Raw genomic sequence first — 17,500 nt, forward strand, 5'->3', positions numbered from 1 at the left:
CCCACCGGCCCGCCCTCGCCCCGCACCTTCCCTTCCGCCGAGCTGGTCTCCTTGCGCGAGGAGGGCTCCTCCGTCTCCTCCTCGTCCTCGTCGTCCGAGACGTTGTAGTAGTCGAAGCCGGCTTCCGAGGCGGAGGGCACCGCCGTCTGCTCCGAGCCTGCTCCGGGCGCGGGCACGGAGGCTGGCGACGGGGCGGACATGGGGGGCAGGGACTGCAGCGACTGGGGCTCCGAGCTGTCCAGCACCTCGGCCGACTTGGAGTGGGGCGCCTTGCGCAGCGTGCCCGACTTGGAGTAGCAGCCGCTGCTGCTGTCCGAGTAGCCCACGCTCAGCACGTTGTGCGGGGGCTTGAACAAAGTGTCTTTGCTGAAGATCTCCTTGCGCTTGTCTGCCACCAGGCTGCTTCCTAGGCTGCTCAGGCTGGCAGGGCCGCTACCACACCCACCCATGCCACCGCCGCCGCCTCCCCCTCCCCCTCCCCCGGGGTCGGCATTGTGTTGGTGTGGTATTAAGCGTCCGTTTGGCAATGGCTCCGGAGTCTGGCTGGGCGTGGGCTTCCCCGAGCCGCCGTGTCCCTTGGAGGAGGAGTCCTCCTTGTACTCCAGCGAGTGGGGCGAGGTCAGGTGCGGCGTCTGCCTGTCGGCCGGCGAGCCTTTCCTGATGCTGCTGGACGACTTGAGCGTGTCATGGTCGGCCTTGCTCAGCGGCGACGGCGCGGTCAGGATCGTCTCGTTGGACGTGTTGCACTGGAAATAGTCGTCGGTCAGGGGCTTGGGCGACAGCGCCTTCAGCTCGCCGTAGGCGGGCAGGCTGTCCCGGCTCTTGTTCCTCTCCAGCGGGCTGCAGAGACGCGAGTCGTCCAGACCGCCCACCTTGCCCACGTCCGGCACGCACATCTCGGAGCTGAACTTGGCCGCCGAGAACATGATGCGCGAGTAGTGCGGGCCCTGCTGCTGCGACGACGCCCGCAGCGTCCCGTCGTCCGTGTAGTAGCGGCTACGCTCGTCTGCGTTGCGCTCATAGTCCTCGGGCGTGCCCAGTGACGCCGCCCCGCCCAGCGGACCTTTGGAGTTGTCCATGGAGCGAGAGCGTTCCTTGGCCTTGTCCGAGCGCTCGTTCCGCGACTTGCGGTCCTGCGTGTGGCTGTGGCTGCGGTGCACGCGGGACTGCGAGGTGCCGCGCGACGGCTCGGGGAAGGGCATCTCTGTCCGCCGCTTGGCCAGCTCTCCCGAGACGTCCCACTCGGGCGTGACGGGAAAGTGCGACTCGGCAATGTTGGGGTTGCTGTGCACCAGGTAGGCGCCGCCGCCGCGGCTGCGTTCCACCGTGTACATGCCCTCGCGCGGCGAGCGCACCAGCGAGTGGCTGAAGAAGCGGTAGTCACGGTCCGCGTTCACCGCCGCCACCAGGTCGAGGTTGGACGTCTCGGACGGGTCGCCGCGGGACGCTCGCGTCTTGCTGTGCGAGCGGGACTTGCCGTGGGGCGCGCGGCGGTGGCCTCGGCTGCGCCGGCTGCGGGCGCTGTGCTGGGCCGAGGAGCCCGCCTTGCTGCGCTGCGCCCGCTCCTCCTCCAGCCGCTTCATGACGGCCGTGTGCCGGGCCACGTTCTCCACCGTCAGGTCGGGGTTGATGCGCCGGATGATCTCCATCTCCACCTCGCGGGGTATGGCCGCCGCCGCCAACGCGGGCGTGTCCTCGTCCCGCAGAGGCCACTCCTCGGGCGGGAACTGGGCGGAGAACGTCGACAGCTGCTTCGTCTTGTCCTTCTTGAAGCTCAGGCGGAACAGCTTCAGCCCGAACCTCTTGGACTGCCTCTCCGTGCTGCCTCCTCCGACGACGACTCCCGTACCGCCTGGACTGATGCTGCTGCTGCCCTCCTTCTTCTTGGTGAGCGTGTCCGTCTTGTAGGAGAAGGCCGCTGTGCTCTTGGTCTTGTCCGTGGTGGGCTCTGGCGGCGGCAGGTGCTGCTGGGCGGTGAGGGGAGGGGGCGGGGGCTGAGGGTAGGACGGGGGATCTCCCTTGGGCTCCTTGGGCGACTTCCTGGGCAGCGTGGAGGACGAGTGGTGGCCGCCAGACAGCTCGTCCCGGTACGAGTTGTACGTCTCGCCGCCGCCGTGGCTCTTGTGGTGCGGCTGGGGGCGCTCGCGTTCCCGCACGCAGGCCGAGGCCGACGGTGTTACTGTCCCGGACTGCGGAGACGTGCACTGCTGCCCTGGAGGAAGCGACTGCGGCTGCTGCTGCTGCTGCTGCTCTCGTTCCCGTGGTTGTTGTTGCTGTTGTTGTTGTTGTTGTAGATGTTGTAATTGTTGTTGTTGTTGTTGTTGTTGTTGTTGTTGTTGTTGATGATGCTGCTGCTGCTGCTGCCGTTCCCGCTCAGGTGCTCGCTCGTCCAGGTGGTACCACTTGCTGTTGCTGCGGATCAGTGAGGGCGTAATGAAGTAGGTCTGTGGCGTCACGATGAAGTAGCCCTCTGGCGTGGGGTAGATCTTCCTCTCGCGCACCAACATGTTCAGAGTGTGCCGCAGAATCTCCGGGCTCGGTGTTGGTACCCCTAAGAGGAGAAAGAGAAAAAGGCTCATGTCAGAGGACCCTGGTTGTCAATACATACATACAGCGTGTTTGATAGGCATGTAGAAACACGTACAATGGAGGACAAAGTAATGCATGGATTATGAGTGCCTTTAGTTGAACCTTTCTACATTATAATACATTATTTTGATAACATTTAAAAATGTTATTGTAGTGGCTATTTCTTTGTTCCTATGGTTTCCTATTGATAGCCACTGGTGGCCGAGCTGGAAGTGATGGTCTTTGACTTTGTAGTGGCTATTTCTTTGTTCCTATTGTTTTCCTATTTGTTTGTTCCTATTGATAGCCACTGGTGGCCGAGCTGGAGAGGCTGACTCAAACTTCCCAAGTAAAAAATAAGGTCCAGATGAGAAAAATGTCCAAAAATAATGAAGGGTTTAATGAAAACAAAGGTTGGTACAAAACTGAGAAAATATATAAAGTCCATACAAAGCAGGATTAATAAGATAAACTAAGGATTCTTTTGCTTGGATCTTGCTTGGTAGTAAGTTAGTTAGGTCAAAGACCATCACTTCCTGCTCCGGCCACGCCTTCTCAGGTAGCATCACCTGTAGATAAAGGAAAGGTGGGTGGGTGGCCCCTTTGGCCACAAGAGGGAGACAGGAATGGGCTTGCAAAAGGCAAAAAAAGGGGATATCAGTACAAAATCAAATAATGTGCATTTCGGCTCCTACAGTTATTTTGTTTCTGAATACCACCTGTGATATTATTCCACTGTTATGTACTGTACTTTACATAAGCCTTGTTCAGTTACGCGACTAACGCGCTGGTCTTTTGAAGGGGAAGTAGACAACATGTTTTGGCTCTTCCCAAATTGCGACATTTCGTAGATCAAGTCAAAGGGCAGATGATAACAGCAGAGAGAGTAGAGAGAAAGAATCTCTGATAACACTTTACAATAACTTAAGTGTTACCAGAATCTCTGATAACAGTGCTACACATATTCAAATGTTGACGTGCATCACCTCTATGATACGACAAGGTAATTAAAGGTAACACTTTGCTTGACACGGGTGTCATAAGCATGTCATTACAGTGTCATAATAGTGGCATGACACAGTCACAGATAAGTCATAAACATTATGTCCATGCCATAAACGTTTTATGACTGTTGGCCTTAAGTGACATTCGAGTTTCATAAAATGTGTATGACATGGACATAATGTTTATGACACATGCATGTTTATGACACATGCTGTACTATGACACTATTATGACACTGAAATGACAGGCTTCTGACACCGGCGTCAAGTGGATTGATCAATGGATTAGCGGGTTCACACAGAGGTTAGCGCTACTCACTGAAGGAGCATTGTGTATCACAAAACAAAGGATAAGGCAAAAGTAGGTGTGATCTACAGTACAACAACGCAGTGCCAATCTAAAGCACCAGCAACGCAATGCCAACATTTGCAACACCCTCCGCCCCCCAATCACACCACCACACACGACATTACTACACCTGTCATCGTCAGGTAAATAGGCCCGTTTGCCTGGAAACAACTCTGAAAGCATTTAGCTGATTGAACAGTCTGCATTCATTAACCCCTTAGCGCAGCACTGTGGCTCTGTAATGTCAGAGCAATGTTGTTATGATGTAGTTAAGCATTTTCAGCAAGTGAATAGGGTCGCCGGCGACCCCAGCTGCAGTAAGAGGCTACGTGTAATCCAGACCTGCAAACTCGTCAAAGAAAAAAGGGTGACAGTGTAGAGCAGGGGTTCTATTTCTATTCACGTGAATGACCCAATTGGCCGGGAAAAAGGTGACCGTCACCAAAAGGTGACGAGTTTGTAGGTATGTAATACATACGAGTTTATTGAAACCTTCCGGCAAAAATGCTCTGGAGATGATCATACTACACCCAACAAAACCAGATGCCTCTGACAGTGTAAACTGACAGCCTGCAAGACTCAAAAGAGCTTAATTCTCCATTTCAATATCTATATTGCAGTCAGCTTCAAATCACTATTGCCACAACATTCTGTTTCATGTCACCTACCACGGGGGCCTTTAAGAAATGTGTCTGAGCAGCAAAGTGTGTGTGTGTGTGTGTGTGTGTGTGTGTGTGTGTGTGTGTGTGTGTGTGTGTGTGTGTGTGTGTGTGTGTGTGTGTGTGTGTGTGTGTGTGTGTGTGCGTTTGCGTGTGTGCGTGCGTGCATGCCGTGCGTGTGCGTGTATGAGCACGCGCATATGCATGCATGTGTGTATATGGGAGTGTGACTCCCATGTGTTTGATTTTTGGATTTAACAGCAACGACATAATGCACATCATTACATCACTATTAACAATGGCAATCTCTTCCGCCAGCTCAGTGGTGGTGGCTTGTTTTGTGGACATAGCCAGACACAGAGGAGAGGTTGCCTTCCAGACGAGATGGGATGCTGGAGGGTACACTGTGTCCTCACAGATCCCCAGTCCTGACTTTACCCTAATCAGTCTCTCTCATAAACACATACACACGCATGCACGCACACACACGCACACACACGCACGCATGCACACACACACAAACACCCACACATGTGGGCGCACACACACTTGAACTAACAGGCACACACATACGCACACACGCACACACGCACGCACACACGCACGCACGCACGCACGCACGCACGCACGCACGCACGCACGCACGCACACACACACACACACACACACACACACACACACACACACACACACTTGTTCACCGAGGCTGGATAAAGCACCCGATAAGCTCTAACTTGTGAGGGTTAAGCATTGCTTGCCATTACATCATACTGAGTTAGTTGCCATACCAACATGACGCAACCCAGAGACTCCACTTTCTCCATGACCATGTCCCGCCCCCATCCGTCTGGAGAGCACCACTCTTCGATTCGCCGTGAACTTTCCCTCTCTCTCTCCGATTGGCCGAGGCTCCTGACAAAGAGCTATGCGGAACGCTGCGCCAGCCTCTGATTGGCCAGTTGCGTGTGTCATGCATTTGGGTTCAGCTTCACTGTCTGACAGGGGGGTTCCTTGGAAGCTGTGTTTCCCAACCTCATGACTGTGGCTGGTTTGTTTGGAATCACCCACATTTTTGTTCTGACTGACATGCCTCACTGGAGTAACATATATGATATACCAGTGATTTTCAAACTGTGGGCCGGGGTCCACTGGTGGGCCCTGAAGCTATTCCAAGTGGGCCTTGAAATGATTTACTAAAAATCAAAATAATATTTTTGTGTGTGTCGCTGTTGATTTATTTTGAGCTTTATTGTTTATCGAGTCAGAGGTGGGCCCCTAATATTTTTGAACATTTGAAGTGGGCCCCAAGTTGGAAAAGGTTGGGAATCCCTGTGATATATCATTTCGGTAACACTTTACATTATGGATCGCTAATAATAAGGTTGCCGTTCTGATGGAGAATGGGACAAAAGAGATTAGCAACTAAATAGATACACTCTCAGGAATCAAGGCATACAGCTTAGTTATTGTCTGAGAGTTATTAGGGGTGGTTTGACATACGGTGCATAAAAGTTGTAGGAAAGTCAAGAAGCTACACATTTGGTCAGAGGTCATTGTATGTGTTGTGCTACATATGTCCTGGTGTCTCTCTCTCTCTCTCTCTCTGTGTGTGTGTGTGTGTGTGTGTGTGTGTGTGTGTGTGTGTGTGTGTGTGTGTGTGTGTGTGTGTGTGTGTGTGTGTGTGTGTGTGTGTGTGTGTGTCTGTGTGTGTGTGTGTGTGTCTGTGTGTCTGTGTCTGTGTGTTTGAAAGAGTGAGAGAGAGAGAGAGAGAGAGAGAGAGAGAGAGAGAGAGAGAGAGAGAAAGGGGGGGGAGAGAGAGAGAGAGAGAGAGAGAGAGAGTGAGAGAGGGAGAAAGAGAGAGACAGAGAGAGAGAGTTCTACACTGTCAGCAATAATCCCCAGTTTAATGAGGTATTGACAGTGACACCGCAAAGACCCCACAAGCACCCTGCACCCTGCAACCCCCCCCCACCACCACCACCACCACACACACACACACACACACACACACACACACACACACTACCACCAAACCCACTAGCTCCCTTTTTGACTCTCTCAGCAGACGCTGCTGCACACACAGTTCAAAGGCTCGGAAGGCCTCACATTTCAGGCTGTTTTTATTCACAGGAGAGAGGGAGACTGGCTGCCCCTTTTGATCAATATTTCATCGCAGAAATGTCCTTCCTGCCCTTCAGCCCATTCCAACTCTCCTCTTTCTCTCCTTCCCTCTCTTTCTCTTTCTCTCCTTCTCTCTCTCTCTCTCTCTCGATCTCTGTCTTTCTTTCGATATATCTCACTCTCTCTCTCGATCTCTCTCTCTCTCGATCTCTCTCTCTCTCGCTCTCTCTCTCTCTCTCTCTCTCTCTCTCTCTCTCGATCTCTCTTTCTTTCACTCTCTCTCTCTCTCGCTCTCTCTCTTTCTTTATATCTCACTCCAACACTCTCTCTCTCTCTCTCTCTCTCTCTCTCTCTCTCTCTCTCCCTCTCTCTCTCTTTCTTTATATCTCACTCCATCTCTTTCTCCCTCTTTCCGTCTCTCTACTTTTGTTTCTCCCCCTCTCTTACACATGGGTACAGTACACACACGCCTCCACGCATTCACACACACACGCACGCACACACACACACACACACACACACACACACACACACACAATCATGCATGTACACATTCACACGCACACACACACACACACACACACACACAGACACACACACACACACAGACAGACACACACACACACACACACACACACACAGACACACACACACACACACACACACACACACACACACACACACACACACACACACACACACACACACACACACACACACACACACACACACACACACACACACACACACACACACACACACACACACACACACACACACAGTTGTATGTTACCTGGTACAATAAGTACACATACAATATATTTCAACTGCTATACTACTGGAGTTCAAAATCCCAACCTAGCAAGAGCACTGGCATGAAACAAAACAAGTTTGTATTGTATATGCATCTCAGATCATCAGTACCAGGCATGCTTCAGATTGCATGAAAAGATTCCTGTATGGAACAGTTCAACAACTCAAATTACAGTGGTGAATGGTGCCATCTGGATTTTGCCTCGGTATATTGTTATTACCAGGTTTCAAAAAAGCTCAAGAAGCCCACAAGAATTGTCTATTTGATAGTAATGGGTCTACTGATTGTCACTGTCACCTCGAAACAAATAAAAAAGAAAAATGGCCTTCACCAATGACTTCCTTGCAGTCTTGTTATTCTTACACTGATGACACCAACCTGACTGTACAAATAGGCTGTCAAAGGAGAGGAAAATTCCAAGATAAATTCTGGAAACTTTCCAGGGAAATTAGGCTATTTAACATGGACAGGCTGTGAATTTTCTTTAGATTTAGGGCTAAGTTTCCAACTTCCAAATTACTAACATTTTGCAACTCAACTTGAGTACTCCAGTGACAGTTCTGTGGGGATGGCAAAGGCAGTCCTTTTCACCAATGTCATATTAATGTATTTAGATAATGACTCTTATAGGTAGCTCAGGAATTTATAAAAACCAACCATAGTGTCTGACCCCCTCAGTGCTTGATCTTACTGTAACTTCTTAGGGCATGAGTTGAACATATGAAATAATCATTTGATTTGGTTATACATATAAAGCCATGGCAAGAGAGAGAAGAGTGAGAGAGAGGTTCCATTGGCCCATTGTTTCCGGGTTCTATTATTGCAAGGGAGAGGGGGGGGGGGTCCCCCTTTAGGCAGACCTAGGCAGACCTAAGGACTGTTCTATTCAATGCTAGGAGTATTATGACACGCCCCTTTAGGCAGACCGGAACCTGGTCATGTTAGGTGCCCATAGCAACCTATTACAATGGCATATCTCTATGTACTTAAAGAATCTCTGCCATGGCTGTCTCTTCGTAAGGCTGGATCATTTGATTAAAGGGGAAAGTGACAGAGGGACTCATCAGCTAAGTGTGGTTGGCATGGAGATGAACGCTCCTAACAGGATCAGCGTCTACTCCTCTTAATCCATACTACCTTGCCCCCCCCCCGTGTGTGTGTGTGTGTGTGTGTGTGTGTGTGTGTGTGTGTGTGTGTGTGTGTGTGTGTGTGTGTGTGCGCGTGTGTGCGCTTGCGCGCTTGTGTGTGTGCGCTTGTGTGTGTGTGCAGCACCTACGTAACTATCCATCACTATCACTAGGATGAATTGTGGAGCCCACTTATGTAACTGTTTTTCTTGATAATGTTGTTACTAAAAGTGCCATTCAAGGTCTAACAGATAGCTACTGTATGTGTTTGTGTCTGTGTGCATGTGTCTGTGTCTGTGTCTGTGTGTGTGTGTGTGTGTGTGTGTGTGTGTGTGTGTGTGTGTGTGTGTGTGTGTGTGTGTGTGTGTGTGTGTGTGTGTGTGTGTGTGTGTGTGTGTGTGTGTGTGTGCCTGTGTGTGTGTGCCTGTGTGTGTGTGTGCATGAGCAAACATGAATACGTGCTTGATTGTGTGGCATGCATGAATGTACGTATACGGTACATGTTGGTGTCCCTTAGCCAGGCTGCGCCCCCCAAGTGACGCAACACCTTCGACGTTGCAACTAGTCAAGAGCAATGCAAGTACTTTCTGAGTTCCCGAAAATATGGGAACTCCTTTCACTTTGTTGGGAAGCAAACAACCATAAGCAAACCAAGGGAGGTGGGTCAACTTTGTCGTTTGGGAAATGTTAATTGTTATGCTCTTCGTCAGACCAAGTCTCGAAGAGATTTGAACGTCGATGATAATCAGGCTAGGTGTCCCTTTGTGTCTGACTGCATACAGCTGTACAGGGGTGAGTTTCTCAAAAGAGAAGTTGTTAGCCTGTTAGCAACTTCAGTAGTTACCAATGGGAAAATGCATTGAAAACAACGAAGTAGCTAATGTAGTAAGCAACTTTGGTTTTGAGAAATTCACTCCAGGTGTGCAAGTGGGCATTGATGACTTGATAGGGAAGTTGGAGTGAGGAACAAACAGTGCAGTGACTAGAGAACAAGGTAGATATGAAATGCAGTGAAGACATCATATGGAGCAGGGGTGGGGAACCTTTTTCATTCGAAGGGTCAAATTGCTCCAAGGGCCGTCAAAGTCCTCCAAAGGCCGTACTAGAAAGTGAAAGTGAAAGCCCATTGGGAAACTCCAACTCCCATTTGTCATTGTGACACAGCACTCCACAGCACACAAGTGAACACTGCACACTGCACACAACGAAATTGCATTTATGCCTCACCCGTGCAAGGGGGCAGCCCTCAGTGGCGCCCCATGGGGAGCAGTGCGGTGGGACGGTACCATGCTCAGGGTACCTCAGTCATGGAGGAGGATGGGGGAGAGCACTGGTTGATTACTCCCCCCACCAACCTGGCGGGTCAGGAGTCGAACCGGCAACCTCTGGGATGCAAGTCTGACGCCCTAACCGCTCACCCATGACTGCCCATTATGAACACAAACCAGGATTTCCCCCTGCACTTTAGGCCTATATTGAAGGCAGCCACCTTTACAACAGACCCCACCTTCTCTAGGTCCCCTGAATATAGCTTAATTGTATTGCAAATGGAATTTCTAAGATTCCTTCACAAAATATGTACTTGGGGGGCGCAGCCTGGCTAAGGGACACCAACATGTACCGTATACGTACATTCATGCATGCCACACAATCAAGCACGTATTCATGTTTGCTCATGCACACACACACACAGGCACACAGGCACACACACACACACACACACACACACACACACACACACACACGCACGCACACACACACACACACACACACACACACACACACACACACACACACACACACACACACACACACACACACACACACACACACACACACACACACATGTGATGACGTTTGGTTACACTTTGTGACACCTTAACCACAGCAAACAAGATTCTGAAAAATCCACCTTGTATCCTGGAATGTGAGTGTGAGCGTGTGTGCGCCAATCCTGCATGAGAGCGTCAATCCTGCATGAGAGTAGCAATTCTCTAAATATCATGTTTTCTTCAAAAGAGTCAAGCTGAGCGAATCTGATGACGCGCAGAGGCGAAACGCATAGTTCACTCTGAATAAACGAGCAAAAAGTCAAATAGGTGTGCAGAAAACTTCTTTCTTTTGAGATATTGAACAGTCCTGCGTTTACCAGCACCTAGAAGCTGTGCATGGATCTTTGAACGATCACATTTTCTTCTTACAATACTGATTTAGCATCGGCCGTCACACTCCGTGTCCCAACTCATAAATACTGACCCTTCTTCGAATTGTAAGGAGAAACATAGAGGGCATTGAGGGGAGAAAACTGTGTAACAGAAACAAGAAAAGTGTTTGACGCGTCTCTAAAACTCTTTGATGACTCCGCTATTGTTTTCAGGCGCTGAGATGGTCAGCTAGAGAATGACATCACTGGAACACACTAGCAGTGTCAGCGATTGTCTCCTCGTGAGCAGCAGGCTGCCAGCAGAGCACTGGCACTTTGCATAAGCGGACAAAAAACTGCCAAGGAAGGAGGTGTTATAGTGTGAAGCAAATACCCCCTGCTCAAGCCAAGAAACTGAGAGTGCAGATGCATTCGAAAGCACGAGTGTCATTGGCATGTTTCATTTCTGTTTGCACATGAGTCTGTCTGATTGGATATATGCCTATTGTTATTCCTTTGTTTGAAACTTTGGATACTACTAATATGAACTATTCATGAATGTTTATGTTTGTATTTACACATGCTCTCTCACAAAGCGTAAAAACGCTCTCTGAATGAACAGCTCTTTCTCACATTGTGCATTCATATCCACTTTTTTACACAAAATTTGCAGATACAACGTCATTGCTCGAACATGACAACACGTTTGGAGCTTACAGGCGAGGCTTTAGACAGAAATCATTGTAGCCACTGGTGGTTGGATCTACATGTATGGCTTTCACTCCACAGCCTGTTATGGTAGGCTATCTGCCTGACAGCAGCACCACCACCACATTTGAATCACTGTTGATACTTTGATCTCCACCTTCACATAGCACAGAACTGAGTCAGCAGCTAACTCTCTGATCCTCCCGATCTGTTTGTTTGCATTGACAAACTGAAACGTGACAGGAATTGCATTGCAACCACGTTTGATACTTTGGGTGATTTTGTTCTGACTAATTCTAAGAACTCTAAAAACAGAGTACTAAGATGTATGTTAATTAAAAAGCTTTTTTTGCATACTACTGCCAGTAGAACTCTGCCAGTGTAACTCCCTGACATGGGGTAAGTGGCATACACAGACCGATACATCAACGTCAATGGGAATTTCCTGGCAATGGCAGGGGTAGGTGTGATCTATACCTGTTAGGCCAAAGGTATGCTTGCTGCACGATACCAGTACGCAACACACAATACTTTTCCTACATTAACGTGTTTCCATTTGTATCTTACAGGTAAGTCACTTTTTCGAGTGCTAAAGGTAGGTCACCTGAGCAGATGCGTGGACATGGTGCAATACTGTCTCAACCACTAGGGGCGATCTTCTGAACTTCCGCGTTGAGGTCGTGATAGACTCAAACAACTGTTTATGAGAGCCCCGTTGGCTACCTGCTCCCTAGATGATAACCCCAGTATTGTGCATAGCGCTCAGATTATTTTCAGACAATGGTCAGAAAAAGAGAAAACATTCAGTGAGTGTTCTGTGGGCGAAAATACCTTGTTGATGCCAGGAGTCAGAAGACAATGGCCAGACTGGTTTGAGGTGATAAACAGGCAACAGTAACTCAAACAAGCACTCGTTAAAACTAAGGTAATGCAGAAGAGCATCTCTGAACGCCCAATATGCCAAGGCTTGAGGCAGCAGCAGAGGACTATACAGGGTGCCACTCCTGACAGCAAAGAACAGGAATCTGAGGGTACATAGTCACATACTGTAGGCTCACTTAAATTGGACAATAGAAGACTGGGAAACATTGCTTGGCTTGTTGAGTCTTGAGTGTTAGTTGTGACACTTGGATGGTCAGGAGGGTCAGGATTTATTTTCATAAACATAAAAACATGGATCCATCCTGCCTTGTATTAACATTTCAGGCCGGTAGTGTGATGGTGTTGGGGATATGTGCAGTTACCAGGGATGGGGGTCACATTCCAGCATATGCATGTCAGTGATGCATAAGCCAATGAGTGCAAACTCTCACCACCACATGAATAACTAACTTGCTGAAGTTGTGTTAAATTACATTATTATATGGTGTGACGTCATCGGTCGAATGCTCCATTCATTTCAATGGGGCTCCCCAACGTTCGCACGTCTGATATTTGAGATAACGGACGGGTTGGTCTATATCAGACCGCTGTCAATGGCAACAAGACTTTTCACTGCTAAAGCGAATGTTTCATACAGGGGGTCCGGTCTTTTGTCACTCTAATCAGCTGCTGTGATAGACAACACCTGTTGTCTAGGCTACCTGTTGCCTAGCGGTGTTCCACAACGGCACTGTTTTGTTTTGCGCAGCAACAATCTTTTGACATGAAAAATTATAATAAACTTAACATTAAATAAAGAAATGTCCCCGCCATGTGTGAATCATTTAAGTATATCCATATAATAAGCGGGTTAACGTTCGGCGAGTCGGTCGCTTTGTGGAATAGCAGCACTTCAGAGAGAACAAGACCCCTCCGCTCCGCGTCGGGGTCTAAAGATTCTCTCTGTCGTGCTGCTATTCCACGGTAGCGACCTTCTCGCCGAACGTTAACCCTTACGTAAAACACTGTAACAATCATCCAAACAAAGCAGCATTAAGCAGTATTTTGTATTCTATTACAGTCCTTTCAGAAAAGTCTGCACTCGGATGCATATTTGGTAATGTCTTTAACATGTACTTTGAATTAATAAGACCAGGTGCTACCAAGGAAGAGAGACCTAAGCATATGACAGAAGGACATCTACATTGAGTACATGGGTAGAATCAGGGCACGTAATGACAGGAAAAGTTTGCTAGTTAGTACCACAATAAAATGATAAAAATCGCAGGTTCCAAACTCGATGTGAACAGCACGAAGACGGAGTTGCCTCTGCCAAGCCATTAACTTTGTGGAACCGGTCTACTTTTAAGGCCGTTATCCCGCTTATCTGCCGTTACAGTAGGGTACTTTTTTAATCCAGTTAACATCCTTTTTGTACTGGACAGCTATCTTCTTATAGGAGATTCAGGCCGACCAGAATGGAGCGGTGTCGGTGCCCGCACCAGTTACGTTCGGCACTAAAGTGTTTACCTGCGAACCGTCCGTGTTCATAACGGGCTCTGAACTTTTTCCGCACGTGGCTGTGTTACCCGGATGAAACTGCTGACGGCCACGCTGTCGTCACGGTTCGCAGAGAAAACCTAGTATTTTGCGGTTCACATTGCGAACCATCTTTCCGGTTCGCGAACGCAAATATCTGTGGCGTGAACACGACGGCCGGTTTCGCGATTAGGTGCGGGAACGGGCTCCAGCACGGTTCTCAGTCGGCCTGAACGCGCTATGAGTGCAAACAGAGGCAGCTATTGGCTGGGTATTTCCTCAATTTCCCAATTTCCATAGTCTTTGGAACAAGACATCATAGTAGAGAAGTGGAAAGAAGCAGCAAATCTGGTATATAAAATTAATTGGCACATATAGTATGGAGACCAACACTGAGCTTCACGTTGAATCTGGTGACTTTCGAAACTGTATATTTGCATACTTGGCAAAGCAATATTTTATGTAAACAGGGATTCCTCAACAGGCACAGGTTTTCTGTTGCCCAAACACACAATAGGTTATTTGAACTATCAGAAGTTTACTAGATGCACAAAGAAAGTTGTGACAGGGGTACGCAAGCACCCTCTCTCAGTTTTCATATGATACTACCTCCCGTTTGTCAGTTCGTAGCCTCTTAGTGTAGATGGGGTCGCCAGCGGGCCTATTCACTATTTGCTGAAAATACTCAACTACATCATAACAACATTGCTATGACTGTACCGAGAGCCTTAAGTAACAGATTAAGACATAGCCATTACAGTTTTGGTGACAGTTAGGTTACATGTAACATAGGCTCTGCGCTAATGTGCCAAACACAGAAAGAAATGTAATAGTGGCTAACAGATTGCAAACAAGACCAAACGTTATTTATATAACTCAGATCCCCACCTACAGCATACTCCAAACAGAAGCACTCCCGAGCTACCAAGGCAGCTGGGGATTTCATATCTCACGGCAGAACAGGCTAGGCCAATGGTGAAAGCAAAGTTCATGGAAGCATAACTTGGCCAAGCTCATGTACCAAATCCTTTCTCTGAGACGTCTGTCAAATCCCTCCTAGTTATTGGATGAAGTTACAACAAATCAGGCTATTCATTTGACAACATGTACATTGTGGGTTATAATGACACCAAAAAGATTATACCGGATCTTTGTGCTATACCCAACGACTATGTGTCTTCTATACAGTACATGTACACATCAGCACCTTTCTTGCTCTGGAGTGTTTTCCATTGGCTACTTTCTTCATGAGCTTTGATTGGCCAGTGATTAGCCAGCTTGGCTAGGCCTGACTGACTCGGCTGCGGAATTTTGTGCAGCGTCACAGGAAATATGGACTGACTAATTGTTAGGAGTGTGCAAAAAGATTGTCATGACAATGCGTTGCGATACTTCTTTGCACAATATACTGCATCGATTCATGACAATGTATGGTGATACTTATTTTTACGATACACTGCATCGATTAATGACAAACGATTATTTAATTATGATAAAATTGAATTTGCCGCTGGTTCGTTTCGCTCAGTAGAGAGTAGGTAATATTTATATTGTGATGGGAGCTCTGTCCCAGATGCTAAAATGTCTAATAAAATGAACTCACTTAAGAATGCTACACACAGCAACTGACAAATAAGCTAAGTAAATATCGCAATGCATCGCAATAGCACATGAATTGCAATGCATCATGATAGAATCACATTGTGAATCGTCATACGCAACACTTTTCCAATACCCACCCCTACTAATAGTAGGATAACAACACAGGCTAGATCACCTTCCATGCATGTGTAGTGTACAGTGTGTGAATGTCCAAGTGAGATGTGCTGCTAGTTACCTGGAAAGCAGGTGGCGAGATGTTCCATGAGCGCATCCTGAGTGACAGGCTTGCGGGCCGAGTTCATGGCTGAGACGGCCAGGCACAGGATCTCCCCCAGCGGGATGAACTGGGACTGGCTGATAGGTGACATGCTGATGGGAGACACATCACCTGCACAGCACAGGAAGCACAGGGGGAACAGGAGAACAAGTCTGGTTAGTTTAATCAGGTTACAGCATGATGGAATTACACTAACAATCAGGGCCCCAAATTAACTTTCTTCATCCACAGCCAAAATGGCTAGTAGATGTTTATCTTACTAGCCAAAAGCACACTTACTAATGGGTCAAAGTGGCTAGTAACTTGGTCTTCTCTACCAGCCAAAATGATTTTTTCACCAGTATTTGGCCAGTTGGCTGATGTTAATTTAGAGCCCCGGCAACAATGCAAGGGAATCATACTTTTTTAGTTTTAAAATGGGTGTATTTTTATGATTTAAAGTTTCACTGAGGAGTGAGGACCCTCAGTATGATGGCTTCAATTTCAACAAAAGATACGTAACAATGAAGTTTGAGAGTTTGTTACTTGAAAGGAAACCACATCCAATGGGCTGTTGGGGTAATGGACAGGTGAGGTCAGTTCAGGTCAAATACAGGTAATAGAGACATTTCCATTTGTGTTTGTATTGAGTGCACACGTGTAGCAATCAACACCAGAACTGGAAAAACAAATACCAATGTGGCTTTTTGATGTCGCAAAGGAATACATATTACAAATGACAGCTGTTTCATTAGTAACATTTGCACAGTTCGAACAACAGCTTGCGGTAACAAGGGACAGCCGAGCAAAACCCACACATAGCCACCAAGCGTGGGCGCTGTAGAGCCACATGATGTCATGGTCTAACTCACACACACGGGCACAAAGAGGAAGACACAGAGGAGGTGACATCCTGGAGGACAAACCACTTGGGGCAGCGGGGCCATATGGAATGGATAAAACAATTTTTCACAGATGCCACATCCAAACATACACTAGGAGAGGAGGGCCCTATGTGTATGTGGGGGGGGGTGACATGCCTGGAGGCCTGCCCCTGACCCCCCGACTGTGCCTACTCAGCAATAAGACCCCCCTGTCCCTAGTGCTTCTCTGGGCAGCTCCTCATGTTACATTGATCCCATTTACACTCACATACCGTCTAAACAACACAGAGCCTCTTCCAGATATTATATTACCCTCTGTACTATGTTTTATTGAATCGAATCTCTATGCTGGTAGATTACTATCACTGCAAAATGACTCGAGTGCACCCTGACCTTGTCATGAAGGGCAAGTGTCACACACTCTGACTCTCGTGCCGTGTTTGACCTACTGGCACTCTTGTCAGGTTTGAGCTATTGTTCATGTGGGGTAAAGTAAAATTAGCAAAAGCAGACAACAAAGATAGTAACAGTTTCAAATCTGGGGTGCATTTCTCAAAAGCGTAGTTGCTAACTACATTGGGCAGTCATGGGTGAGCGGTTAGGGCGTCAGACTTGCATCCCAGAGGTTGCTGGTTCGACTCCCGACCCGCCAGGTTGGTGGTGGGAGTAATCAACCAGTGCTCTCCCCCATCCTCCTCCATGACTGAGGTACCCTGAGCATGGTACCGTCCCACCGCACTGCTCCCCATGGGGCGCCACTGAGGGCTGCCCCCTTGCACGGGTGAGGCATAAATGCAATTTCGTTGTGTGCAGTGTGCAGTGTTCACTTGTGTGCTGTGGAGTGCTGTGTCGCAATGACAATGGG

At 48.3% G+C, this 17,500-nt stretch overlaps 1 protein-coding gene across 1 annotated transcript in view; it reads right to left on the reverse strand.

Moving 5' to 3' along the window:
• The window catches only part of stox2a (storkhead box 2a), a 101,526-nt gene that overhangs the window by 7,121 nt on the left and 76,905 nt on the right, over window positions 1–17,500 (reverse strand). Inside the window, exons 2-4 of the mRNA XM_063192949.1 lie at window positions 15,731–15,883; window positions 2,348–2,551; window positions 1–2,254 (exon numbers count right to left, since the gene is read on the reverse strand). The exon at window positions 1–2,254 is cut by the window's left edge and continues 267 nt beyond it. Coding sequence (XP_063049019.1) covers window positions 1–2,254; window positions 2,348–2,551; window positions 15,731–15,883 — 2,611 coding nt within the window. The remainder of the gene's footprint in view (window positions 2,255–2,347; window positions 2,552–15,730; window positions 15,884–17,500) is intronic.

The sequence above is a fragment of the Engraulis encrasicolus genome, unplaced genomic scaffold (genome assembly GCF_034702125.1).
Source record: "Engraulis encrasicolus isolate BLACKSEA-1 unplaced genomic scaffold, IST_EnEncr_1.0 scaffold_27_np1212, whole genome shotgun sequence".
Classification (NCBI taxonomy): Eukaryota; Metazoa; Chordata; class Actinopteri; order Clupeiformes; family Engraulidae; genus Engraulis; species Engraulis encrasicolus.